The sequence below is a fragment of the Callionymus lyra genome, chromosome 8, assembly GCF_982586985.1.
Source record: "Callionymus lyra chromosome 8, fCalLyr1.hap1.1, whole genome shotgun sequence".
Lineage (NCBI taxonomy): Eukaryota > Metazoa > Chordata > Actinopteri > Syngnathiformes > Callionymidae > Callionymus > Callionymus lyra.
Genome location: NC_141825.1, coordinates 26,389,869 through 26,417,362, shown reverse-complemented (window position 1 = coordinate 26,417,362; position 27,494 = coordinate 26,389,869). Strand labels below are relative to the sequence as shown.

The window sequence follows — 27,494 nt, the reverse complement described above, 5'->3', positions numbered from 1 at the left end:
ATTAACAACTACAGTGAAGGAGATACTTCCAGTACTTCTGTATCTTAAAATACTATTAATCACTGAATTCTGTAGCGATTTTTCAAACAGTTTGGTCCAAATTTGTTTCATCTATCAATTCATCATATTCACAATGTTTTTTATAATAATATAAATATATATAATCATGTCTATCTGGTCTGAGGTTTAAAAGAAACAAACCCCATGAAAATATCTTGACGAATGAGAGATTCTTGACTTTTATAGTGTAAACACATCATTCCTCTACAGACATAATGCACTGTAGGAATGAGTGACACTGTACCAAGATGGCCGCCATGTTTACACACCTCTCTAGTGGCAGCAGTCGATGTATATGTATGTCTTTAGTTTCTACCCTAAACGGCCGCAATCTTAGTGACGTTGTCAACAGAATAATATGTTAATATATAAATATATATATAAAATATTTTCATTTTTGTTCATGCAGATTTAGTTAAATACAAATTACAAACCAATCCAATACAAAAGCCATTTATTTTTTATTTCAATTTATTTTGAGGGTAAAATAAAAGGATCTAAAGAGGAAAAGAAAAACAAAAAACTCCTTAAACAAGAAGTGAAATTTAAATTGGTCAAAACTGTTAAATAACACATTTATAATATCTTTATTCACAACGTTGACTGTGTCATCTGTCAAAAGAATTGTTTTAGTGGAAAAAACATCAATGACTTCAACAAATATATGTATTATTTAGATGTTTTTTATACACGGGGAAAAATATTTTCAAGCTCATACTTTCTTAAATGTACAACAAAGAGCAGGAACGCTTCAGAAAACAAGATGGATGACGAGGATTCAATGAAAAGTGAGTAAATCTATCGAACTTTTGATGCCCTTTGGATACTTCTTGTAACCGGCAGGATGTAGTTGGTTGACCTTTGACCCTAGACGAGTCATTATTGTGTTTGAAAAGTCAAACTAAGAGTCTCTTAAACAAGAGTTATTTAGTTTTTCTATCATTACTTTTCTCTTCTTGGACTCGTCGTAACGAGGCGGGATTTCACAAGAAGCGGATTCCTGCTCCGAACTGGATTCCTTCAGATATCCTGGGAAAAGAATATAAATAAACGTGCGTGAGAACCAAAGCGACAGGAATTCAAAACATCTTCACTCAAATGACGTCCATGACGGTAATAAACCGTTCAATCTTCTCCAGAAGGAAGTTATTTGGCGATTGTTGATTTTATAAACATGACTTTTGACCATATTTTTAAAATATACTCCAGTTCTTCCATCAAACCAAGTTGACGTCTATTTGCTAACAGGTCAGAGAAGGGATGACAGACCAGCCAATAGAACTCCTCAAATATGATATTTCTTTATTTACCCGTTTTTGTATCCGTTTTTCTTTAAATAAATCCATGAGAAACATCTCAGAGCTACCTTCTGGACCGTGTAGAACAAACATCAACATCATGCGATGAAGAATGAATCCACGAGTACCTGTCTCCGCTCTGGAAGCCCATAGGAACGCAGTAGTTCAGCTCCAGTCGAGCGATGTTTCCTAAACGTAGAACGATCCCGACTCCGTACGACCAGCGGATGTGTTTGGACAGATTTGACAACCAGTCTCCTGGTGGTAATATATACTTGTTACTACAGTATTACAACACCAGAGTCAAGTACTGGACAATACTACACATATATACTTGTTATTACACTATCACAACACCAGAGTCAAGTACTGGACAATACTACACATATATACTTGTTACTACACTATCACAACACCAGAGTCAAGTACTAGACAATACTACACATATATACTTGTGACTACACTATCACAACACCAGAGTCAAGTACTGGACAATACTTCACATATTTACTTGTTACTACACTATCACAACACCAGAGTCAAGTACTGGACAATACTACACATATATACTTGTTACTACAGTATTACAACACCAGAGTCAAGTACTGGACAATACTACACATATATACTTGTTACTACACTATCACAACACCAGAGTCAAGTACTAGACAATACTACACATATATACTTGTTACTACACTTTCACAACACCAGAGTCAAGTACTGGACAATACTACACATATATACTTGTTACTACACTATCACAACACCAGAGTCAAGTACTGGACAATACTACACATATATACTTGTTACTACAGTATTACAACACCAGAGTCAAGTACTGGACAATACTACACATATATACTTGTTACTACACTATCACAACACCAGAGTCAAGTACTAGACAATACTACACATATATACTTGTGACTACACTATCACAACACCAGAGTCAAGTACTGGACAATACTACACATATTTACTTGTTACTACACTATCACAACACCAGAGTCAAGTACTGGACAATACTACACATATATACTTGTTACTACACTATAACAACACCAGAGTCAAGTACTGGACAATACTACATATATATACTTGTTACTACATTATCACAACACCAGAGTCAAGTACTGGACAATACTACACATATATACTTGTTACTACACTATCACAACACCAGAGTCAAGTACTGGACAATACTACACATATATACTTGTTACTACACTATCACAAAACCAGAGTCAAGTACTGGACAATACTACACATATATACTTGTTACTACACTATCACAACACCAGAGTACACATATATACTTGTTACTACAGTATAACAATGCATCATATATAACTCACCGTTCTTAAGGCTACTAAGGTTCCCTGCGTTGAGGAAGAAGTGGGTTCTAAAGAGGTCTCTGGAGTGAACCCTCAGGAGCGTGAATGGCAGCGGAGTATAAAGATGGAGTCCTCCGGCCCAGTAGGCTTCTCCTCCCAGGTGATCACCTGCCGGACCAGAGTCAAGTATTAGTCTCTAAACCCTCCCATCACGCACCTGTCGTCGAACCCCTCACCGTTACTCTGCCGACCCAGGTTGTACATACTGAACCCCCGGACGCTGGTGGGACCCCCCAGGTAGAACCTGGAGCAATGACCAATGACCAATGAACAAACTGAGGTTTGGAAGGTGACGACACAGGAAGAGAACACATTTAAGAATCAGTTTTTCAACACATTCAAATCTAACTTATATTGAGAGTTTACGTTTACAAAAATAACATCCATAATATCAGAGTAAATATTTTACTTTTGGAAAACTTGTCTTTTTAATCCTTTTAAAGTTTAAATTCTAATTATATCCAATGTCTTCAACCTTTGCATGTTTTTTATATCATAACACAGTCAATGACATTTTTATTTTCAAAAGTTTCATCCATTAAATAGTTACAGTCACACAATAATATTTATATTGAGTATTTTTTATAAGGAAGTATAGATTACGTTTCGATTTTCTAAAGTTTTTAACAAAATAAAAGGCATAAATCCTATTAATTTGTGAAATAATTAATAAATAAAAATCCTAATTTGATTAAATAATATTGTAAGCAACAACTTTGGTAGAAATATTGTTTAAAAAAATAAGTTAACTCGATTTTTTTTGTTTAATAGTTTAAGGAATAAAATACCAAATGTGTGAAACAAGTCACATTATTAGTCCATCAAGAGCTGGAAGAAATACTCGCCTGTCGGCGATGTTGGTTGAATTCTCTCGGATGGGCAGAAGTAATCCTCCCCTCAAGGCCGCGGACAAGACCTGGAAACACAAGAATAAAGGTTTCATTACATGAGTTCCGTGTATTCATCGTCACAACTGTGTTTCCAACTACAATTAGTAGTTCTCTTATTGGACAAATATTTGAAGTTTAATTAAAAGTGGTGTTTTTTCGGTCAAATATCTCCATCTTTATGAAGAACGATGAATGACTTATGTATACCGTAAATACATGTATAAATAAATGTATAAATACGCAACAAAATGTATAAATACATGTATAAATAAATGCTTGGATAAATATCCACATGTCAAACGCAAGATAAATAAATGACTCTAATTTAATTTTTGTCAAAGAAAAGACATATTTTACGTATAAATACACATTTTGTCATTTATACATTTTTTATTTATACATTTTGTCTGCTATTTATTAAGGTATTTATACATTTTAACATTTATTTATATATTTATTCATACATTTTGTCTGCTATTTAAAAAGGTATTTATACTTTTTGACATTTATTTATATATTTATTCATACATTTTGTCTGCTATTTATTAAGGTATTTATACATTTAAACATTTATTTATATATTTATTCATACATTTTGTCTGCTATTTATTAAGGTATTTATACTTTTTGACATTTATTTATATATTTATTTATACATTTTGACATTTTGTCTGCTATTTATTAAAGTATTTATACAGTTTTAAATGTATAAATAGCGGCAAGACGCGTCGCCATAGCAACCGAGCCTAACAAGCTGCACAGTTCACAGACGGACGGAGACGTAAATAACAACGAGACATAGAAGTACAAATTGACAACTTTACAGAACGTGACACTGATTGGTCGAAGTGTGTATTTAAGAAATGCTTGATTTATACAATAAAAAATGATAAATTATCGCATGTTTTCGATGTATATCGCACGTTCCAATACCTCGATATTTTTTGGATAAATCTTGCAGCCTAACTATATAAAATATTGTAAATATCTCGATTATATCCCAGATGCGACTAATCGTCCAGTCCTACTCCATTTGTTAAAAGTATCCAAACATGAAAGCTCTTCTCACACAGTCCCAGTGGAGTGACTTGTTCATCTGGATCTCAAAGTCCTCCTTAAGGAAACTGGCGTCTCCTCCGGTGAAGCCGGCGAGCTCCTGCAGAAAGAGACTCGTATACATGTCGTTCATTAACGAAACAAACGTGCAGAACATCTACACACCTGGTGGATCTTGAGCAGACCTCCTGTGGTCGGGAGGATGGGAGAGTTCCTCGTGTCGATGGCCATCACGTGCTGAGAGAAGACTTGAGGTGGTAACGAGTGACAAGAGAAATGTTGTGACGTTGAATACCGAGAGTGAGGATTTCAAAGAGTGGCCGCTTTCAGAGGAGGACTGACTCCCGCTGAGATCCCTCCACACCGCCTCCCACCTGAGGGTCTGGCTGGTCTTCCACACTGGGAACTAGAATTTAGAAAAAACGTTAAAAAGAGTCAAGAACATAGAAAATAAATGAGGAATAATTACAGTCACTTCGGCTGAAACTCCACGATCTGCTTCCCTTCGTGAACTCCAGGGAAACTGACCCGTGACCTTGTACAGCTGGACCAATATACTGAGAAGAAGAATATTGCAAAGGTCAAAAACAATCTTTCAACATATTAGAAAATAGATATTATTTATTTTTAAAAGTGTGTATAGATTCCAGCTTCCAAACCAACTTGTGTGTTGTGTGAGTTTACTCCGGACACTCCGGTTTCCTCCCACAGTCCAAAAACATACAGAGGTTGATTGAGAACTTTGGAGAAATTGTCCGTAGGTATGAGTGTGTGTGTGAATGGTTGTCCGTCTTTGTGTGTCCTGAGACAGACTGGCGTCCTGTCCAGGGTGTCCCCTGCCTCTCGCCCTATGATACTGGGATAGAATACAGTCTCCCCGCAATAGGGGGGAGACTATGGGACACTGGAGGGATACAGCGATAGAAAATGAATAAATGCATAGATTTGTCCATCAGTTGCAGACGGTTCTTTGGCGTCTGTAGATCTTTATTTTAAAATGTAAAAAATTCTGAAAGTGTTTCCCTCGTCAAATCTTGACAGGTTTCTGATCGACCAATCAGAAGGCGAAAAGGAAATTATGTGCTGACCCCAAAAAACATCTAGACGTCTCTTAAGCCCAGGATAGTGTACGTACTAACTAGTAACTAATCCTCCACAGATAGTATGTCTCAAACATACTTCTCTTAGTATACTAGAAGTTAGTATCATCAGGATAATGTACGTACTAACTAGTAACTAATCCTCCACAGATAGTATGTCTCAAACATACTTCTCTTAGTATACTAGAAGTTAGTATCATCAGGATAGTGTACGTACTAACTAGTAACTAATCCTCCACAGATAGTATGTCTCAAACATACTTCTCTTAGTATACTAGAAGTTAGTATCATCAGGATAGTGTACGTACTAACTAGTAACTAATCCTCCACAGATAGTATGTCTCAAACATACTTCTCTTAGTATACTAGAAGTTAGTATCATCAGGATAGTGTACGTACTAACTAGTAACTAATCCTCCACAGATAGTATGTCTCAAACATACTTCTCTTAGTATACTAGAAGTTAGTATCATCAGGATAATGTACGTACTAACTAGTAACTAATCCTCCACAGATAGTATGTCTCAAACATACTTCTCTTAGTATACTAGAAGTTAGTATCATCAGGATAGTGTACGTACTAACTAGTAACTAATCCTCCACAGATAGTATGTCTCAAATCAAACTCTGCTGCTACACACTAACAGGAAATGACGCGACAGCTTCTTCTTCTACTACTATTTAAGGATGATTTCAACCAGCTGTAGGAACACTATCGCCACCTGCTGGCAGCACGTTTTGCAAGTTTGGAAAAAGAAATAAAGAAAAAATATGAGAATCGAAATATTCGTGAGATATTTAAGCTGGTATCAGCACCGAAGACGTGTTTATCCTTCTACTGCTGCTGAAAATACACCTGTAAGTATATGCCTATATATATATATATATATATATATATATGACGTAACTTCCGTTTAAAACGTCATTAAGATGGAGCCGTTTAGGGTGGTTAGTGTCCATCGATCCATACTCAGTTTTGTGTGTTTTAGTGACAATTTAGTGTGTATGAAGCACTACATTTACATACTGAGAATTGAGACGCACTTATGCACTAAAAATACTAACTTTGAGTACACAAGTATGTGATTTGAGACACAGCACTAGTCTGACGACAAAGGAGGGGGGTTCACGCGTTCAGTCTTCTCTTCTCAGTCGGGCTCAATCTGATTGGTCGAGTGCTAGGTTTAGCTAGCGAATCAGTGCATGACAATGAAATAGAAGTGACTATTGTAAACACTAGAGAAACAACGAGCGTTCACGACTAGTCTCAAAGCATTTACGGTTTTCACTTCTGCATGCGCAGAACGTACACTTTTGCTAACAATCTCTTTGGTGTGTTCCGAGGAATTTTTTCTAGGGACGGTCCCAGACTACGTCAGACCACACAGGACCACCGACGGCGTCAGACGCCTGTCAATCCCGGCAGTGTGTCCAGGCCTTTATGGTGAACATCTTTACTAAAGGCCTCGACCATCAGTCGCTGATATTTCACTATAAATAGTCACGTAATTGTGCTTTTCATTTACTTGCGTTCAAAGTTTCCCAGTTGTGGTTTGAAGAAGGAAACGCCATACGACGTTTCTTTGGTGCCGTAGGAGTATTGGAACGTCAAATCCTCCGCCTGTCCGAAAACATTCGGTAACTTCATGCCCAGAGCCTGCGGAGAAAACCGTGAATTAGAAAAATCACCATTGAATCATTTACAGTTTTTATGATGGATCACATGAATGCGTTCAGAATATGTCGTCAGTTCAAAGATATCTTGTGAGCTCACCATGATCCCTTCATTATTCCACACCCGGGTACTATAGTTGCCCGTGACCCGCCTGAACTCTGTGACCTGAAACTTTACATCAAGGCCGTTCGGAAGAGCATCGTCGCCTGAAACACGACAAGTCATGGAATCAGTAAAATCAATCATAGTGTCGCTTTGTGTGATTTATTATTGACTCATAAATATGTTTACATCACACTTTTAGTTTTTACACTAGTTTTGAGTGTTTGCAGTGAATGTGTTTGTTTACAAGTGTCATTAGAGGAACTAAATAAAGCTTCTTTATTTTAAGGTTTGCTTCGTTTGACTTTATCATAAAAATTACTTCATAACTTTATCTTGAGAATCAAAGAGAAAAAACATTTGAATTTAAAGTTAATCATTTATTGTATTAGACTAAAAAAAAAGCATAAAAAGAGGACATTTAGAAAATAATTGCATAAATAATCGCAATATTAGGGAAAATAATCGCAATTATATATTTTTTAAATAATCGTTCAGCCCTAATATGAACTCATTGATTATTCAAGTCAACTTTCTCACCTGTTGACGTGTCGATCACAACATCGACTTTTCTGAAGATCCCAAGTCGAAGCAGCTTTTGTCTCGCTTGATTTGACTTTTTCATCACCTGAAGACACAGAAACACCATCAACGTAAATTAATTAGAGAACAGCAGAGTTAGATGATGTTCATGAGAAAGATAACAATTCGAACCCACATCTATCAAGTCTTTTGATTGGAAGATGTCGGCGATTTCAAAGGGCAACAACTCATCCTTCGTTCTTTCAACTCCATCTATGTGCACACACTGAACGATGACCTGGAAAACAATAATACAAAGAACATTCAACTGTTCACTTATGATACCATTTAATTTATTGCAAAATAACAGACAGAACATGTGAGTGAGTTTTTTCTTGTCAAAGACATTTCAATCGTCTACATATTGTACTATATTTAAGAATAATATATAAATGTTGTATCTATTTATCTGCTTACTACAATCAAATATTTCAAGATGCAAACCATGGCTAGCTATGATCAAAATTCCACTTTAAAAGGAAATAAAAAATAACATGTTAACATTTTGGTAAAATTCCCTGAATTTAAGCTGATTTATTGTGTTTTTTTTATCTTTTTTGGTGAAAGAATTACACTCAGATACCCGTCTAAAGTGGTATCACAGTTTTATGAAAGTAGTATTGGTTTATCTCCATAGAAAAAGTGATACATTTGTTTTAATCAAATTTAAATAAAATAGATAGTCCACAAGATAAAAGGTTCTGGGGTTTGGCACCAAATTGTCAAGTTTTCCTGATGATTTCTCAACTTACGTCTTTGTTGTCAAGAATGGCTGGTTTTGGTTTCTGCTCGATGTCTGGAGGATGAACGTCGTCAGCATAAAGTCCGAGTTCGGGCCCTTGAGTCGGTAAAGGATCGAGACCCTGCAGGAGAGAAACATGAAGTTATTTAGTTTTCATTAAAGCAGCTCTGTGCGATTTTTAGTGGAGCGACACTAGTGGACTACAGTGGTAGTGTTTAGTCCGACGGGAGACTACATTTCCCATGAGCACTTGCTAAACGTGGCAAAAGTTTCCATGTCCCGGTTTGTATCAGTTGATGAATGTTGTGTTTCCAGACTTCATTGATGAATGAAGGATGAAAAAAATGAGTATTTTTTATGAGAGTATGGCTTTTTAAATAAAAAACAAAAAACATCCCTTATCTTTTGACGTCTTGTTTTGTACCCTCACGCCTTTTATCAACAGGCATCATTATAAACCCGACAGGTAACGTTTTTGTTTAGATTATATGAGGTGAAAAAGTGTTACAGTCACAGAAAATAACTCAGTTTCCTCAATAGTCTCAAAGGAAAATGTTGTCCCAGCTTGATCTGGATCTTATAATGTGTTTGTGTCGTTTACACTATTCTAACAGTTTATTTAGTGTCTAAACCAGAAGGATGTGTCTCGCCTGCAGTTCATACTAAACTCTGCAGCCAGAATTCTGAGCCGCTCTAGTAGAAGAACTCACATTTCTCCTTCAAACTCTTCACTGGCTGCCAGTTTCTTTCAGGATCATTTTAAAATTCTGGTTCTTACTTTCAGATCTATTCATGGTCAGACCTTCCATCAGTGATCTGATCCAGACTTTCACCCCAGCTCGGGCTCTGAGGTCTGTGGATCAGAATCTACTGATGGTTCCTGAACTTCCGGACCAGAGGAGAGAAATCCTTCCAGACTGTTGCTCCTAAGCTTTGAAACCATTTCTGTGTTTGATGATCTACTGACTCCTTCAAGAAACATCTGTGTTTGATGATCTACTGACTCCTTCAAGAACCATCTCTGTGTTTGATGATCTACAGACTCCTTCAAGAAACATCTCTGTGTTTGATGATCTACTGACTCCTTCAAGAAACATCTGTGTTTGATGATCTGCTGACTCCTTCAAGAAACATCTCTGTGTTTGATGATCTACTGACTCCTTCAAGAACCATCTCTGTGTTTGATGATCTACAGACTCCTTCAAGAAACATCTCTGTGTTTGATGATCTACTGACTCCTTCAAGAAACATCTCTGTGTTTGATGATCTACTGACTCCTTCAAGAAACATCTGTGTTTGATAATCTACTGACTCCTTCAAGAAACATCTCTGTGTTTGATGATCTACTGACTCCTTCAAGAAACATCTGTGTTTGATGATCTACTGACTCCTTCAAGAAACATCTGTGTTTGATGATCTACTGACTCCTTCAAGAAACATCTGTGTTTGATGATCTACTGACTCCTTCAAGAAACATCTGTGTTTGATGATCTACTGACTCCTTCAAGAAACATCTGTGTTTGATGATCTACTGACTCCTTCAAGAAACATCTCAAGACACTTTGATTTGAGCTTTTCCTTGATTCTCTGAGACTCCTGTGTTTGTCTTGGTTTTATCTTGACCTTTTAAGTATATTTTTATTGAGTAATGATTTGAATGTTTAAGTTTTGTGACCCTGGTCTGGAAAAGCTCTACAAATATAAATTACTTACTGACAGCCACAGAAAATAACTCAGTTAGTAGTTAATAGTCTAAAAGGATTGACAGTGAGATCAGTTCATGTAGTTCAAGTTCAGTTTTCTTCATAAAGGTTAGATGTTGTGGGCACAACATGTCAGTTAGTAAATAGAGGTAAATAGAGGTAAATAAAGGTACTCTATTGTATTAAATTTGCACTTCTGATGGAACAGAGAACTCAAAAGCATCAACTGTTTACATGTTTATAAATGTGAGTCAACAAGTTTGACTTCATCACTTCATAAACTTGTGTTTATGTGATCAGCAGTTTTGATGCAGAAACACTAATAAAGACTTAAATATTACACTTTTAACTGTGTAACATGTTCTATGTTGAACTTTTCCTCAAGTAGAAACGTTTCAGGAGCACTTTAACTTCAACCATAGTAGTTTTTGTGAGTTTAATGTCGCACTACTTTCTTACACTTCTTTTCTCTTATTAATCCGCCATTAAAACTTGACAACATGTTGAACATTTCAATGAAGTTAATGTTTACTTCTGCGGGATCGTCTGCAAACAGCATCACTATTATACACCGTGTAAGTATTTAAAGATGCGTAACATCAACTGAATAACAGCGACTTTAAAATAATTCAACGTTTCTTTAAAAATAGCAGAGAAAGTTCTGACTTTTATTCTTGTCACTGCGGAAATAACGTGGTCTGTGTCGGCGGTTCTTACCTTAGCATGAACGGTGCCCATGGTTAGATTCACAATAATACGTTTAACGGTAACTAACGACTATAAATGAGGCTAAAATGAAAGAAACTTAACCTACAAGTGACCGACGAGAGGAAACAAAAAAGGAGGTGGGGTTAAACGACGTCACTTCCGGGATCAACGCCTGAATACAACTTTATTGACAAGAGTTTTGGCTGCAAATAATTGCTTTTTATTAAGGTTATCAGCAAAACAAAAATGTCACTTTGTTATTTTAATTATTACTGTACATATTAAAAAGATTATTTATAATTAAACGTTCTATTTTTTGACTGAAAAACGACCCGAGCGGGTGAATTTGAATAAGTGTAATTTATTGCAAAATGTCGATTAATGGAGGTTTTTTTATTTGTGTAGTATTTAGATTTGTACACACTTAATTATTTCATAGTGGAATTGGACAGAACCAACTTAGTCGACAATAGAAGATCAATTTTCATAGTAAATATGTATTTATATATATATATACATATAAGATTATTTTTATTTGAAGTCCTTATTATTTAAGATATTAAGTCCTTATTATTTAAGATATTAAGTCCTTATTTTTATGATATTATCTATTCTATATATATTAGTGTAATTAATCCATTTTATTTAAAATTATTGAGGGTAAATTCTACTCTCTATAGAAGGTACATATATTATATATATTTAAATGTATGGCTGTTTTTTCCTATATATTTAGATTTATATTCACATATTCATCAATTGTTTCTTGTAATATCATTTTTGTTCATGCTAAATATGTATTCCTATATATGCATGTAAGATTTTTATTTTTTATTTTAAGTGCTTATTTTTTAAAGATATTATCTATTATTTATTAAAGTTATTATTACAATTTATTTTATATTTTTGAGGGGGTAAATTCTCCTCTCTGTAGAAGGTACATATATATAAATTGCAAATGTTTTTTTAAACCTACATTTATGGCTGTTTTCCCCATATATTTAGATTTATATTCACATATTCATCAACTGTTTCTTGTAATATAAAATATTTTCATGCTAAATATGTATTCCTATATATACATATTAGATAATATTTAATATTATTGAGGGGGTAAATTCTACTCTCTGTAGAAGGTACATACAGTATATATATTACAAATTGTTGTTTATACCTACATTTATGGCTTTTTTTTCCTACATTTAGATTTATATTCACATATAAATCAATTGTTACTTGTAATATAAAATATTGTGCCGACTTGCACTTGACTGTCACCTCATGAAAATCTTTTCTTTTATTTCTTGTTTATCTTAAATGCTTGTTTGTGTGTGTGTGTGTGTGTGTGTGTGTGTGTGTGTGTGTGTGTGTGTGTGTGTTTCGGGGGGGGGGGGTGTGTGTGTGTGTGTGTGTGTGTGTGTGTGTGTGTGTGTGTGTGTGTGTGTGTGTGTGTGTGGACCAGGCATGTTTTGTTTTGTTTGTGTTTTTCTTTCTTTTTCTTTCTTTTTTTTTGTTGTTTTTATTTTGTGTTTTTTGTTTTAGTTCTTTCTTATCTTTTCTGTTAATTACACAAGCATGTATCTTCACATCTTTTCCCATTTTTTTAATGAATATACTGTATATGTTTGAGTGTGTGTGGATATATATATATATACTTTTATTTTTACAGCTGCAAAAATGTTATTTCCCTTCTTCTGATGGACATTTTCTTCTTTCATATTTTTTATTTCTGTGTATCAAAACATTTACACTGTTGAGCTGTACTGGTTGTTTTATGTAAAAAATCAATAAACAAATATCTTTAAAAAATATATATATATATATTTACGCACAGGTCGAAAAAAAGGGAAATAACTGCAACTATAACTATAATGACATTTATTTATTTAAGGAGGGATGATCAACAGTCTTTTGAAGTAAATCTATGAGTAAACGTTGCAGAAAATAGAGTAAAACTGCACAAAACATTCCATAAACGGTATCATGTTTATTACAGCGTCCTGGTATTTTGAGTTAAAAAACTTGACACCATGGAGAAAAATATATATGCATCACAAAGTTATTTGAAAGGAAGTTTCTTCCTTCAAGTCGTGAACAGTCTTGAGAGCGACAGGTGGCGTCTCACTGGGTGTGAGCTGTGATGGGCGACTGAAGGCTCAGGCTGCTCCTCTGAAGGTTCTCCAGGGACTGCTGGAAGGAGCGCCGCGCCCTCTCCTCCTCCAGAGGTGACCAGCCTTCTTCCTCCACTTCTGCGATCTCGGCAAACGTCACCGGCTGGGTTTTGAAGCGAGCCTTGCGAGGCCGGCGCGAGCAGAACTTGGCCCCGGCCGGGCCCTCGGGTGCGGGAGGCCTCTGGGGGAACGTCTCCACGGCCGAGGTCATGGTTCGAGCGCCGCGGCTGTGGAGACCAGAACCTTCCATGACCATCGGACACACATCAGCCAAGTGGTTAAAAAAAATTGAAGAAATTACTTGTTTCTCCCGTAGAGCAAAGTTTACTCCAGTTTACTCCAGTCTTCAAGTTGATGGATCCCAAGTTCAAACGTGTTTATTTCCCTCCTGAACACAGATATGTTGCGTCTTAAAGAGATGCTGCTGAAGACTGAACGACTGGTCTTTCTTTATAACTTCAACCCCTGAAGTCCCTCCTCCTTCCCTCCTTCCCTCCTTCTCTCCATCATGTGTCTTCTTACTTCTGCATCATTCTAGTTTAGTTAATGGGCTTAGATCAGCGCCGGTTTAATTTGGCGTCGCAAAACTGAAATTGAAAGAAATATACATTGTAACTTAACTATATTTATTCGATGATCAGCACATAAAGCATATTATTATTATTCTTATTATAAATATTATTTATCATCGAAAGGACATTTAATAAATGTATGGGTTCAATGTAACTACCGGTAGTTCTGCATGTGAGCGGGTAGATAAGTAGAGGTTAGAAATAAGTGTCATTTAAGTTATTTAGTTCATATTTTATGGATTGTATTTGCTTTAAGGTTCTAACATTTAAGTGAATATCACTGTTCTTTTAAAGTTATTATTGTTAATTATTCATTCATTACTTAATAAATGTATTTTGTTTCATTTATTGATATATTTTTATTTTAACGATGGAAAGAACTCGGCTCTTTGTGTCGATTCATTGTCTCACTGTGATTTGCAGGATGATGTCATGTCGTTTAAACTTTGAAGAGTCTCGAGAAAACTTTGATATGGTCGTGGTCCCCGGGGAAGAGCTGGACAATGTAGCTTCGGAGAGGTAAGTCTGGGCCTCCCTGCTGAAGCTGCTGCCCCCGCGACCCGGACCTGGATAAGCAGTAATTCAATTGGAATAATGAACAAATGCACTTTAACAAATAAATAAAATGTTCCTCAACAGTTCCTCATTAGTGCTTTTTACCAAGTAATTTTTTTAATGCTACTCAAGTCATTAGTTGAATGACTACTTTTTTCTTTTACTTTAATAATATTAATGTAAACAAAAAGTGTAGAAAAAACAACGTTCAAAAATAACCGTGCAGGACAACACTTGAGGAAAATGAAGTTTCTTTATATAAGAAAAAAAGGATCACTTTCTTGTCTTCGTTCGTTCATTCACTGTAAAACTATTCAGATCATACTCAGTTTCTAACACAAATATTATCGCACATACACTCATTTCTATCAACTCAATTATCAATTTTATTCCTTTTCATCTGTTTTAACTAAGATACCGATAATATTGAATAAGCAGGTTTTAATCAAGGCTGTAAATTAACAATGTAACTAATCAACATAAATCAACTAATGTAAGTCAAAATAAGTTTCAAAAAGTACTATTACTTGAGTAAAATTTGTGGTATTCTACCATTTTTTGGGTTCACAGGAAATTAAAGAATGTTGTGGATGTTGCGTCTTCTTTCAACTTATAACGTACAGTACTTTTAAAATCCTCAGCTGGTACATGTACCGGTCGTGTGAATGTTGTTCGTCTGGACGGAGTCAGAACGAGCGTCTTAACTAATTAAAGGCATCAGACAGATTGACTGCTGATCATAAACCTTCTAAGTAATAAGCAGACCTGGACCCATCCTTGTATTTCTTCTCCTCCTGGCAAGAGCCGAAAAGGCCTCATTAAAAATTAACAGACTTCTCGGGGAGAGGCTCGTGAGATACTCCAGCGTTGACCTTCCTTCAGGTTGTTTATCGCAGCCTTTAATCACACGATCTCTGGTCGACTCTATATCTCCGTAGAAATGACATGTTACTCTAAAGTTGACTGACTTCTTACCTTCTGAGATTATCAAAACAAGTGTTTAAAGGAAAAATATGTTTTGTTTCATCGCCAAAAAGTCACAACTCATCCAGGCATGAACTTCCACGGCAACAATCACAGGTTGTCATGGCGGCTGAAGGCCAGAGCTGTCACTCAAGCGGCTTCTGAATTCCTTCAACATCATGGGGTCCTGTTGTTCCCATCACACATCCAAGTATATATATATACACACAAAAATATATGCTGCATAATAATACAGTTTACACCTCCGCTTGCACTACCTGTGCCTTAACTTTGTTTTTTGTTGATATTCTGATTATTAGTTAATTATTGAAGTATTGTTGATTATTTATTTTCATTTGGTTGATCATTTATTTTTATTTATTATTTATTTTCAATGTCCTTCATTGTCTACTTCATGTTTTGCAACCTGGATCTGAGAGAACTAAACTTGAATGTATTCTGTATGCCTTGATACATGTATATTTGACAATAAAAGAACTTGAACTATATTGCAGTTAGCCAGACCTGTATGGGCTTAAATTGGCATTTAATATTGGCTTAAAAAAAATAATGTTAGAGTAGAAAATTCAAGAGCTAGAGTTTGAAAAATTAATATTGTAATAGAAATACATGAGTTTCTTGAACGTTTTATTTTTATTAAATGTTTTCCAATGCTGCGTGGTTTTCCTACTTCACTATGAAAGAATTACATCCAATATATGTTATGTTTATGTTTTATTTATTTAAGCTGGCACTGTTCTAAACCCATAAACTCCATATACATATATCTTCACATCATAACCGCTGAGTGGCGCCAGCGGGCAAATATAATCAAACGACATATTTGTGCAGAAGAAGAAAACTACCAAAGCTTGTATATATTAGTAAGATATCTTACGCTGAGGTTTATTTAATTTATTATTTTCCAATTTGTATCGCAAGGACATGATTTATTTTTATCAAACTTACAATAAAAGGGAGATTGGACCTAAATTAAATGTAAATTCTAAGTAATCGCGACGGGTATTGCGCATATAGTTCTGTCAGAGTGAGCGCTCTCTCCTGTATAAACCATGCGCATGAGCTCCAGTGACAGTTCAATGACAACAACAGTGTCTTCCCTTCTAACATGTGTTTATTTGTTCTTGTGTAAGTCAAACCTTCGTTTATGTTACAAATTGTTGCTCGTGTTCATTCTGGATCTATCGTCCTCCAGGGTGAGTTGAGTCGTGATCATGCCGGCTGGAGTGTCCTGGTCTCGGTACATCAGGATGTTCGGAGCGTGCGCGCTGTCCATGTTCGCTGGAGCTCAGTTCGTGCACGTGTACTATCAACCAGACCTGGTGAGAATCTTGTCTGATCTTCACTTTTATGTCTTTCTGTTGTCAGGTCGTGAATGAAACCAGTGGCTTTTCATAAGTTTATCAAGTGACTCTTTATTTGTTTTTATTTATCTTTCTTTCGGAGTTGAAGTTTGAAGTACTTTAAATAGCTTTTATTCTGAAAGTACACAATAGAATGTTATGAAACGTCCTGATTCTATTATTCAGGTTAGTCTACTTCAGTCTACATAAGTTTCAGTCATGCCAAACTAGGGGTATTTTCTCTACACACATTTAAAAAGAGCATACATTCTTATAAATAGGAGTATATTTAAAGGGCCTTTATTTTGAAAGTACAGGCTAGAATTTCCGGAGTCTATTATTCAGGTAGTCTACTTCAGTCTACATAGGTTCCAGCCATGCCAAACTAGGGGTATTTTATTTACACACATTTTAAAACTGCATATATTCTTATAAATATGAGTATATTTAAAGAGCCTTTATTCTGAAAGTACACAATAGAATTTCATGAAACTTCCTGAGTCTATTTTTCAGGTAGTCTACTTCAGTCTATATACATTTCAGCCAAGACAAACTCGGGGTATTTTCTCTACACACATTTAATAACAGCAAAAATCCATCATACTAAGAGTATTTAAAATGGCTTTTATTCTGAAAGTATACAATAGAATGTCATGAAACTTCCTGAGTCTATTATTCAGGTAGTCTACTTCAGTCTACATAAGTTTCAGTCATGCCAAACTAGGGGTGTTTTCTCTACACACATTTAAAAACTGCACACATTGAGATTTATAGGAACGTTTTAAAACTTTTAAAATATTGAATATCTTGAATGCAAATTCAGTTTCATTAATGGAAATATTTGGATTCATTCGCGAAAATTAACTATTACTTGTTTCTCTTACTTTTAAGGAGCTTCGTGTGTTTACGGTATGAAAGAGACTGCTGGATAATAACCCCTGAGTTATCATCATAATCTCAGGTTCTACGAATTGATACAAAGCCCTCTAACCTCGTCGCTCAGCAGCCACCTTTCTCCCTGAGTTTTCAGTTGGAGGAAGTGCGGCGGGCCTTGAGGATAAACCAATAGCGAAGCGGTTAGAGGGCGGAGCACCAAATGACGTATAAGCAGTGTATGCGCGCAAAACACATTTATTGCACTCCGACTGGGTGATGGCTTGACTACCGTGTTTTCGTGATCTTGTTTTGTCTTAAAGATGGTTATTGTTTAGAATTGTGTATTTTACATTCTCTTGATTAAAAATTTTAGTTAATAACGGAGACGACGAGGGAAATTAAATCTGTTCAAGTGTTTGCTGTGTTTTAGTGACATTGATAGTCAGTTAAAATAAGATATAATTTATCCAACAGTGGATAAAGGAATAGAAATAAAGTGGATAAATAAACTTAAATGCATACGATTAAGATTAAGATCAAACATACAGTTGACACATTTAAGAAATAACAATACTGTTGTGTTACATTTTATTTTTAAATAATTTATATATATATATATATATATATATATACTGTTTACATATGTAATTAATATTATTTTGCTATAATGGTTTCAGACTCTCTCTAGTTGACACACACACTACGTCATGCTGCTGAAAACAAACTTAACAATATTCAATATAAGTTAGAAACACACATGTATAAAACAGAGACGACTAACGTGTGTTTCTTTTATTTTCAGAGTATACCAGAAGTTCCACCGAAGCCTGGAGAGCTGAAAACGGCGCTGCTGGGCAATGAAGCCAGAGAAAGGACGTTGAAAGATTTAAAGAGCTGAAGGAACAGACTTTAATGAACATGGAGTCAAAAGTCACCTGTTGTTATAATTCAACACCTGTACTGTCGTGATGTGACGTCAAGAAAGAACTTCAGGAGGATTTGGACTTATTTTTGTAACTCTGTCTCACTCCAAAGTGTCAACATGTTTTTTGGTATAATCTAGAGGCGAAGAGATTCATTTGACCAGTAATAGTCAGTTTTCAATAAATGTTAAAAACGCTTTTCATTTGTATCTGAACTGTTTGTATTTTATCCCTCTAAGCCGATGACCATAAAACTATTATTTGAAAAATAACATTACACATGTGTATAGTATCATGGAACACCATGCGAGTTGTATTCATTATTGTTATTGTTTTATTATTATGATTATTATTATTATTGTTATTATTATTATTATTAACATGTCCCTCTCGACTCGCCGTCATGACATGGCGACCTCCCCCTCTAGACGGGCGACTGCGCAGGCGCGCGCATGCGCACGCAGATCGTGTGGCCATCCCGGATCGTCTACCGCTGGACGCTTTTGTGTTGTCGTTTTAAAGCCTCTTTGTTTTGAAATCCTCGCCGATATTCCCGCAGACACTCGGGAAACCCTCGGAAGATGTTCCACAGGTACGCAGAGTCGCGCGCGTGTGACGTGTGTCGTCGTTTCTGAAGCTTCTTCGACGTGTTTTATTCCAAATGAATGGTTTCCTCGCCAGACGCGGCTGCAGCGGAAACAAATGGCAATATTTACACGCGATGTCTGTAACCAGAAACTCCAATATTTCTTATTTCTAATCATCAGAAGTGGACATAGTATCAATGAACTCACATAAACCAACAGGTATGATGGAGGACAACCAGTTCACATCCTTGACGGTTGCCTCGGATTATTTCCAGCAGTGGTGAGTTGGAGCTGAAGACAGACATCAATCCATCTTTCATTCTTTCTTTCTTTCTTGATCCTCCAACAACTGCAGGTTCTTCTGTGAAGACACTAGAAAAACCTCCTTATCTTATGAAATACACATTTATACAAAATTGTTAATTCATTAGGAATGTGAAAAAATACACTTAAATATTCTCTATACTGTCATTTTCTATCCTTCATTTATGTTTTTTTTTTATTTCATGATTTTCTTATTTCTTTTGTGTTTTTTGTATAAAATAAAATAATTCGGTTTATATAAGATTAACATGTATATACTCACAGCCTTTGTTCATTGTTTTGCAAATAAACGTCCAGCTGCTAAATGCTAGCCGTCGTTACGTCCTCCTCGGCTTAAAGAACAATGAAATCCTGCATGATCCCGGCGAGGACTGAGGACGAGAGGATACAGTCAACTCAAGCAGTCTTTAAAGCGGACGTTTGGACCTATTTTGGTTTAAAAACAAAATGAAAGCAGTTACTACTGAGGACGAGAGGATACAGTGACTCCAGCAGCATTTAAAGCTGTTGGACATATTTATATACTCATATACTTTATTGATGACCCGCAACAGAAATTCTCGAGAATACTACAACTATATCCTCGTTCCTACAGTATCATGATACAATATATTGTATATATTGTATCAATGTTGCCGATACACGCTCCTACTGTTAATGTATGAAATAATATCAACTTAAAGTTACTAACACTAGATCATTTATTGTTTAATCTTTTACTGATTTCTGAATGAACACACATCTCATGTTTTCATGCTCATGAACTCTGTTGGTTTATGTTTATTTTCTCTTGGCATGTCATTCATTTGTTACATTTGTATCGTAAAGACTCATTTAAGTTGTCTGAACTCGCAAATGTATTTCCAAAAACATCTTCTGGACCCCAGCATGCAGACTCTGTCATGATTCTTACCTCATTGTCCTCAAAGCCTCAAGTCATGTTACATTTGTTCTCAGTCGTGTTGTGTTTCCCTGTTATTAGGTACCAGTCCAACCAGCAGCATCCTGAGGCTCAGCTGGAGATGTCGTACCAAAGTATGGCTCATTACACCGAGGGACTCCGGGAGGAGCCGGTGATGACGGAGCTGTCGGTTCACCGGGAACCTCCTCAGCACCACGAGCCCTCGTACCAGAGCTGGACCCGCCCGGGCCGCGACGTGAAGCCGGAGTTCCAGGAGAACATCCGGTGGGAGCAGCAGCCACAGCAACATCTGCAGCAGCAACTACAACCTCAGCCCTCGTCCCCGTGTCAGTCGCAGCTTCAGCAGGTCGACGTCAAACCGGTGCCTTCTCTTCCAGCTCACCACCCTTCTCCACCTCCAGGTGAGTGTTTCATCCCGACATGACGTGGAAGTTCAGTTTTCATTAAACAAACTAGTGTAAATAACATTTGTTTGAACGTACAAACGAAACATTGCACATTAGTTTCCGTCCCTCTTAACTAAACTCTCAGTAACGATGACTTGAACATCTCCCGTATCCTCTCGTGCTCAGTAGTGACTGCTTTCATTTGTTTTTAAACCAAAATAGGTCCCTAAAATCAGCTTTAAAAGCTGCTGAAGTCACTGTATCCTCTCGTCCTCAGTAGTAACTGCTTTCATTTGTTTTCTATACCAATATATGTCCAAACATCGGCTTTAAAAGCTGCTGAAGTCACTGTATCCTCTCGTCCTCAGTAGTAACTGCTTTCATTTGTTTTTTATACCAATATATGTCCAAAAATCAGCTTTAAAGGCTGCTGGAGTCACTGTATCCTCTCATGCTCAGTAGTAACTGCTTTCATTTGTTTTAAACCAAAATATGTCCAAAAATCAGCTTTAAAGGCTGCTGGAGTCACTGTATCCTCTCATGCTCAGTAGTAACTGCTTTCATTTGTTTTAAACCAAAATATGTCCAAAAATCAGCTTTAAAAGCTGCTGGAGTCACTGTATCCTATCATGCTCAGTAGTAACTGCTTTCATTTGTTTTTAAACCAAAATATGTCCAAACATCGGCTTTAAATAGCTGCTGGAGTCACTGTATCCTCTCGTGCTCAGTAGTAACTGCCTTCATTTTTTTTAAACCAAAATATGTCCAAACATCAGCTTGAAAAGCTGCTGGAGTCACTGTATCCTCTCGTGCTCAGTAGTAACTGCTTTCATTTGTTTTTAAACCAAAATATGTCCAAAATCGGCTTTAAAAAGCTGCTGGACTCACTGTATCCTCTCGTGCTCAGTCCTCGCTGGGATCATGCAGGATTTCATTGTGTTTTAAGCCGAGGAGGACGTAACGACGGCTAGCATTTAGCAGCCGGAGGTTTATTTGCAAAACAAAAATGAACAAAGGCTGTGAGTTTATAGATGTTAATCATAAAATAACAAATAAAGGATAGAAAATGACAGTATAGAGAATATTTAAGTATATTCACATTTTTTCACATTCCTAATTAATTAACAATTGTAGATAAATGTGTGTTTAATAAGATTCAAGCTCGCGGTGTGTAGAAATGCATCATGGGAGTTCACCATTTTGTTGGTTAAACATGATATTGCGATCATCACCGTACATGCTAACGAAGAATGTTATTATTATTAATCCGTCACTCAGTGTGTGGTTGTCATTGTGTCGCCTCAGCCGAGGTCCCGGTGAAGAAGAAGCGAGGTCGTCCACCCAAACAGAACTCCCACGAGAACTCCAAGCAGCAGGACGGTCCGGAGGAGCTCGCCAAGAAGGCCAAGAGGGCCGCCAACCGCTTCAACGGGATGTCGTTGACGGAGGTCATGGCCAAAACCCTGCCTGACGTCATAACACACAACCTGGATATCCTGATAGTGAGTCGATTTTCTACATCATAATGTCGACGTTTAACTGAACTTTGCCTCTGTTTCCTCCTCAGATTGGTATCAACCCAGGACTACTGTCCGCCTACAAAGGACATCATTATCCGAACCCAGGAAACCATTTCTGTGCGTTTGTATTGAATTTGACTTTCATATTGTGCTGCTGTCTGTAGATGTGGCAAGAAGGTTGCTTGTTCACTTCCAGGTCGAGCCAACTTGTGACCTTTTCTGTGTGTAGTTAGTATGTTCTCCCCGTGTTGTGTGGGTTTACTCCGGACACTCCGGTTTCCTCCCACAGTCCAAAATCATACAGAGGTTGATTGAGAACTTTGGGGAAATTGTCTGTAGGTATGAGTGTGTGTGTGAATGGTTGTCTGTCTTTGTGTGTCCTGAGACAGACTGGCGTCCTGTCCAGTGTGTCCCCTGCCTCTCGCCCTATGAAACTGGGATAGACTCCAGTCTCCCCGCGACCCCCACAAGGGATCAAGCGATAGAAAATGAATGCTGTGGATGATCAGACGTAATTCTGGTTCTTCTTGAAGAGTTAGTATAACCAGGTGTCCCGGAACGTTCTTGCATTGTTGAGCATTTAACGTCTACATTATTTTCACACCGACAGATCAAAACAACTACAAAAAATGTCACGACCTGCAAGCGTTAAAGCGATAGTAAAAAATTGAAACCTCACTTATTTTCTATTCGCCCTCATGTCGACTAAGGGATGGGATTATTTTTCAGAGTAATCCATGTCTTTTTTTTTAGTTACAGATAAAAATTAATATTTCATGCTAATGTAGCGACGATGCTCACTTTTCTTTGTCCAAAATGACCCGTTCAAAAACATCCAAATACCTCCGTACTGCACGTCCCCAACTTCCATCTTGGGTTGAAGCTAGGACTTCAGGAAAAAAAAACAAAGAAGTCTACATCTTGAGTGTGTCGCAGCTTCAATAAGATTTAGAGGTTTGTAGAAAAGGGAGCGCCGGTTGCTACATTAGCATGAATGTGCGTTTACATCAGTAGGTCTAAGAATCCCAGCTTCTAGTCGACATGAGTGCGAGTAGAAAAAGTGTGAAATTTGACGTTTGTCTGAACTATACCTTTAAGTGCATATAGATACATCTCACTAGAACTGCTGAATCAGCAAGAACACTTTCACTACAACAACATGGTCCCCCATAAACCTTCTGTTGTACTCATTCTCACTAGTTTACAGGTTAGTTTGTTGACTAGACTTGACTGAAATTGAATCTCGATATGTCAAGAGACGCACGTTAATATGACTTTGATGTCTCTTTTTCAAATTAAAACACCTGTTATTGTAACAGTTTATTTTCATGTCTAAACCAGAAGGATGTGTCTCGCCTGCAGTTCATACTAAACTCTGCAGCCAGAATTCTGAGCCGCTCTAGTAGAAGAACTCACATTTCTCTCATCCTTAACTCCTTCAAGAAACATCTTAAGTCACTTTTATTCATGCTTTTCCTTTATCCTTCTATGTTTCAGGGAAGTGTTTGTTTCTCTCCGGTCTGACCGACGAGCAGCTCAACTTCCTTTCCGACAAAAGCCTGCCGGACAAGTACAGCATCGGCTTCACGAACATCGTGGAGAGAACGACGCCCGGCAGCAAAGATCTGTCCAAGTATTTACAGAAATCTCATCAGCACAATCGTAATGTGGCGACAGATGAACTTATTCTCTCACTTTTCTGTTGCCCTAGTAAAGAGATTCGAGAAGGAGGACGACTTCTGCTGGAGAAGTTGAAAAAGTATAAGCCGTTGATCGCAGCTTTCAATGGGAAAGGTGTGTTTTATCATGTTGGACATAAATATTCATCAAATTATTGAAATCCTCAAAAGATATTTGGGATAAAATCCCTATTGTCACGGGATAAGTATTACCTGAGGACCTCTGTGTTTTGTAAATGACCTCCTCTGTGTTATTTTAAGTTCTTTCACACGGGATAAGGGACGTCTGTAAAATAGTAATTTTTACTGACATTACCTAGAGATACACATGTAAAAAGCAATTACTGGAAGAGAAAGTTAGTGTAACCAAGCGTTCTTGGTTTAGAGAATATAAAGTGAACAACCTTTTATTTTCTTTCGTTTCTCAACTTGTGCAGACGCTCAACAGTGAGAGCTGCACATAAATGTGCTCCAACATTATTCTTACAGAAGAGACACAGTAGTGTAACCGAGTGTATTCGTGTGGGAAACAACAACAACTTAGTTTGTAGCTGTGCAGCGCGCACGTCTTCTTTACTTTCGTCAACAATAACGAACTCCATCTACTTCCTTTTGAACCCCTTCAAAATAAGAAAGCGGAAGTAAATAACACAATGGCGAGTGTTAGTGACATATGTGGCATTCAGAATTACAAACACAGACATGCAGATTCACACGGGTTTAGTATTATCACCTGACGTCTGTGTTTGGTGAATTACAGAAGGTAATTATTACAATACAAATGACAGACATGACGCATTCGCATGGGATTAAAACTCAAACATTTTCGCAATTATTACAAATTACCAGACGTCCCCAGGTCATACTGTGCGAATCGGACATAAGATGTTTTTTTAATACTAGTCATTTTGGTCACATGACTAAGTAGCCTAAGATATGACATGGTAAAAAAAATGGTGGCCTCGAAATACTTCTGTAATTCATGTCTTACAATTTACTCTCAAATCTTAAAGACGTGTGATCAATCCATGCACTTGTCATTTGTACATAGTTATTTAAGAAATCTTATCGTGTTGATGGATGGATACAATCTAAGCACGAGGAATGAATGAGTCCCTGAGTCTATTAGTGTTGCATCTATCGTAGCTGACCTGTGCCCTTACTTACTTATGTACCTGCGATGGCTTTTTATCCAACTTGTTTTTTTCACCATGTTATTTCCAAAGCTTCACTTACAAACACTACACATGATACTGATGATGATTTTTCTTTTTTGTCTTTTTGTTTTGATGGTTTTTAGGAATTTATGAAATTTTCAGCAAAGAAGTTTTTGGTGTGAAAACCAAGAATCTGGAGTTTGGATTGCAACCCTACAAAATCCCAGACACGGCCACGGTAAAAATTATTATTTATAAACAAATTAAAAATCTTGATTTTTTTAACGAATTGTGTGAAATTTCATTCATTTCTTTTTAAGGTTTGTTATTTGATGCCGTCGTCGAGCCCACGATGCGCTCAGTTCCCGCGCGCACAGGACAAAGTTCACTTCTACATCAAGCTGAAGGAATTACGAGACCAAATAAAAGGAGTGAAGCCCAGCGTGGACGTGAAGGAGACGGAATACTCCTTCGACCTTCACCTGGCTAAAGGTCAAAGATCATTGCTGTTATAATATTGAAATAAAACGAGTCTGACTGTCGTTGTTTCATCTCCTGCAGAGGACGCGAAGAGACTGGCCATCAAAGAGGAGCAGCTGGACCCGGAGTACGAGAGCTGCAGTGCTCGACTCTAGAACAACTGGACGTGTGCGACTCATGGTTTCTGCTGAATATTTGTTTTGTTTTTTATATACGTGTACGGTACTGGGGGTTCTCTGGTTTTATTTATGTTAGGATCAGCATGTTCTGTTTCTGTATCTCTGCATCTCTGCATCGTTCCTTGGATCGTTCCACTCTCGCCACTCCAACAAGTGACGCCCACAGATTTCCTCCCACAGGCCACAAACGTACAGGTGTGAGCGTGTGTACTGAGACAGGGTGGTGGGTTCTACGTCATTTGGTGCTCCGCCCACTAACCACTTCACTATTAGTTAGAGGGCTTCGCACCAATTCGTAGAACCTGAGATTATGGTGATAACTCAGGGGTTTTCCAGGGTGTCCCTCGCACCTGAGTAGCCGGGATTAGACACCAGACCAAATTCAGAAAACAAATGACGTGACCCTCCCTAAAAAAAAAAGGAAATGAGAGGCAGAAAACGAACGAGTGAACGTGAAAGAAGTTGCAGATAAAAGTGGGAATGATTAAATGGGAAGTCGGTCTTGATGTTTATGGTCCATCTTTGAGATTAAACGTCCAACAAATACCTCATTTGCCGCGTGGTCAACGGCCCGATTCTGATCCCGGGAGGACTCGACCGCGGCAACAAACCACCGACTCTCACCCTCTAGCTTCGCTCTGCAGTAAAGCACCTGAACGTCAGAAACTAAAGCATAGAAGATCTTTGGAAGAAAAAAAAAAACTTTTTAAACTATTTTATTTCTCTGTAATGAATGTTTGATAATGAGCTCGTATGCTTTCTATTATTCTTTTAATCGGTGCTAAATGATTTGTTTTGTATCATCAATGTAAGTGTTGCTTCTACATCATGTTAACGGCGACGACACCCGTACGTTATATTTAGGGCGTGTTACCGTCACAGATGTTTAAAAGAGACTCTGCTGTTCATCACTTTGTCATGTTGTCACACTCGTGTGTGTTGAGTTCGATGACGAGAGGTTCGTTTATTTGTACCGGACCAGAGTCAACGCATGAAAGTACGACCTCTGTTCTTAGACCATATATGTTTAAACTGTTCACTGTGAAGATCCACTGAAAGCGACTAAAAAGATGTAGTTCCTGCGCCAGGCCTGTAGGTGGCGACATACGGGATCCTGCCCCACTACACACACACAAAAACACACACACGAGCACAACACAAGCACAAACATGGCGACTGTTTAGGTGCTTTTTCAGATCTGGGGCTGGTCTCCCATCACATGCACTATAAATGCTGACGAGTTATTTCTTTCATTTATTTTTAATGACTCATCTTTGATTTGGGTTTGAAAAAATAAAAAAAAAGCACCAAATGTTTGTTGAGCTTTTCTTTAAGTCGATTTTAGTCTTTTTACAGACGTTCTCCGCAGCTACCGGAAGAATGAAAGCCAGTGAGATCTGGCGATGGCTGAGGACCAGAGGATACAGTCGACTCCAGCAGCTTTTAAAGCTGACGTTTGGACATATTTTGGTTTGAAAACAAATGAAAGCAGTTACTACTGAGGACGAGAGGATACAGTCGAC

At 37.2% G+C, this 27,494-nt stretch overlaps 4 protein-coding genes across 7 annotated transcripts; 2 read left to right on the top strand and 2 right to left on the bottom strand.

The window, feature by feature from the left end:
• Nucleotides 1-519: 519 nt before the first annotated feature.
• LOC148074418 (sorting and assembly machinery component 50 homolog A-like) lies at nucleotides 520-11,457 on the bottom strand. Its single transcript, XM_087796956.1, has 15 exons — nucleotides 11,323-11,457; nucleotides 8,913-9,023; nucleotides 8,297-8,398; nucleotides 8,119-8,206; nucleotides 7,576-7,682; nucleotides 7,328-7,458; nucleotides 5,171-5,258; nucleotides 4,997-5,107; nucleotides 4,867-4,938; nucleotides 4,715-4,801; nucleotides 3,601-3,671; nucleotides 2,932-2,999; nucleotides 2,717-2,863; nucleotides 1,487-1,616; nucleotides 520-1,089 (listed from the first exon to the last, which is right to left on the bottom strand). The coding sequence occupies exons 1-15, from the start codon at nucleotides 11,341-11,343 to the stop codon at nucleotides 1,044-1,046; spliced, it is 1,380 nt and encodes a 459-aa protein (XP_087653082.1). The 5' UTR covers nucleotides 11,344-11,457; the 3' UTR covers nucleotides 520-1,043.
• Nucleotides 11,458-13,324: 1,867 nt separating this feature from the next.
• Nucleotides 13,325-13,902, bottom strand: c8h11orf96 (chromosome 8 C11orf96 homolog). Its single transcript, XM_087797860.1, has 2 exons — nucleotides 13,786-13,902; nucleotides 13,325-13,711 (listed from the first exon to the last, which is right to left on the bottom strand). Exon 2 carries the CDS (start codon nucleotides 13,693-13,695, stop codon nucleotides 13,435-13,437), a length of 261 nt encoding a protein of 86 aa, XP_087653986.1. The 5' UTR covers nucleotides 13,696-13,711; nucleotides 13,786-13,902; the 3' UTR covers nucleotides 13,325-13,434.
• A 2,737-nt stretch (nucleotides 13,903-16,639) lies between these two features.
• Nucleotides 16,640-18,936, top strand: uqcc6 (ubiquinol-cytochrome c reductase complex assembly factor 6). The gene is made up of 3 exons (XM_087797826.1): nucleotides 16,640-16,723; nucleotides 16,791-16,917; nucleotides 18,617-18,936. The coding sequence occupies exons 2-3, from the start codon at nucleotides 16,810-16,812 to the stop codon at nucleotides 18,710-18,712; spliced, it is 204 nt and encodes a 67-aa protein (XP_087653952.1). The 5' UTR covers nucleotides 16,640-16,723; nucleotides 16,791-16,809; the 3' UTR covers nucleotides 18,713-18,936.
• Nucleotides 18,937-19,217: 281 nt separating this feature from the next.
• Nucleotides 19,218-27,283, top strand: LOC148074415 (G/T mismatch-specific thymine DNA glycosylase-like). Of its 4 annotated transcripts, none has more exons than XM_087796756.1 (10): nucleotides 19,218-19,329; nucleotides 19,505-19,604; nucleotides 20,631-20,971; nucleotides 22,262-22,458; nucleotides 22,524-22,593; nucleotides 23,974-24,109; nucleotides 24,188-24,270; nucleotides 25,456-25,550; nucleotides 25,633-25,804; nucleotides 25,874-27,283. In XM_087796756.1, exons 2-10 carry the CDS (start codon nucleotides 19,522-19,524, stop codon nucleotides 25,945-25,947), a joined length of 1,251 nt encoding a protein of 416 aa, XP_087652882.1. In that variant the 5' UTR covers nucleotides 19,218-19,329; nucleotides 19,505-19,521; the 3' UTR covers nucleotides 25,948-27,283. The 4 variants fall into 4 exon arrangements, with proteins under 4 accessions (XP_087652882.1, XP_087652883.1, XP_087652884.1 ...); XM_087796757.1 differs by having other exon boundaries at nucleotides 19,221-19,329; nucleotides 19,544-19,604; XM_087796758.1 differs by lacking the exon at nucleotides 19,505-19,604 and having other exon boundaries at nucleotides 19,221-19,329.
• Nucleotides 27,284-27,494: the final 211 nt, after the last annotated feature.

Bases quoted from the DNA above. Each gene is read 5' to 3' on its own strand.
- LOC148074418 (XM_087796956.1), bottom strand. From the start codon at position 11,343: ATGGGCACCGTTCATGCTAAG. The intron at 4,802-4,866 runs GTGTGTAGATGT...CTCTTTCTGCAG, and splicing joins GTCTGCTCAAGATCCACCAG to GAGCTCGCCGGCTTCACCGG. The intron at 1,617-2,716 runs GTGAGTTATATA...TATTACCACCAG, and splicing joins CCTTAGTAGCCTTAAGAACG to GAGACTGGTTGTCAAATCTG.
- c8h11orf96 (XM_087797860.1), bottom strand. From the start codon at position 13,695: ATGACCTCGGCCGTGGAGACGTTCCCCCAGAGGCCTCCCGCACCCGAG.
- uqcc6 (XM_087797826.1), top strand. From the start codon at position 16,810: ATGCCGGCTGGAGTGTCCTGGTCTCGGTACATCAGGATGTTCGGAGCG. The intron at 16,918-18,616 runs GTGAGAATCTTG...TTTTATTTTCAG, and splicing joins TGTACTATCAACCAGACCTG to AGTATACCAGAAGTTCCACC.
- LOC148074415 (XM_087796756.1), top strand. From the start codon at position 19,522: ATGAACTCACATAAACCAACAGGTATGATGGAGGACAACCAGTTCACA. The intron at 24,110-24,187 runs GTATTTACAGAA...CTGTTGCCCTAG, and splicing joins GGCAGCAAAGATCTGTCCAA to TAAAGAGATTCGAGAAGGAG. The intron at 24,271-25,455 runs GTGTGTTTTATC...GATGGTTTTTAG, and splicing joins CGCAGCTTTCAATGGGAAAG to GAATTTATGAAATTTTCAGC.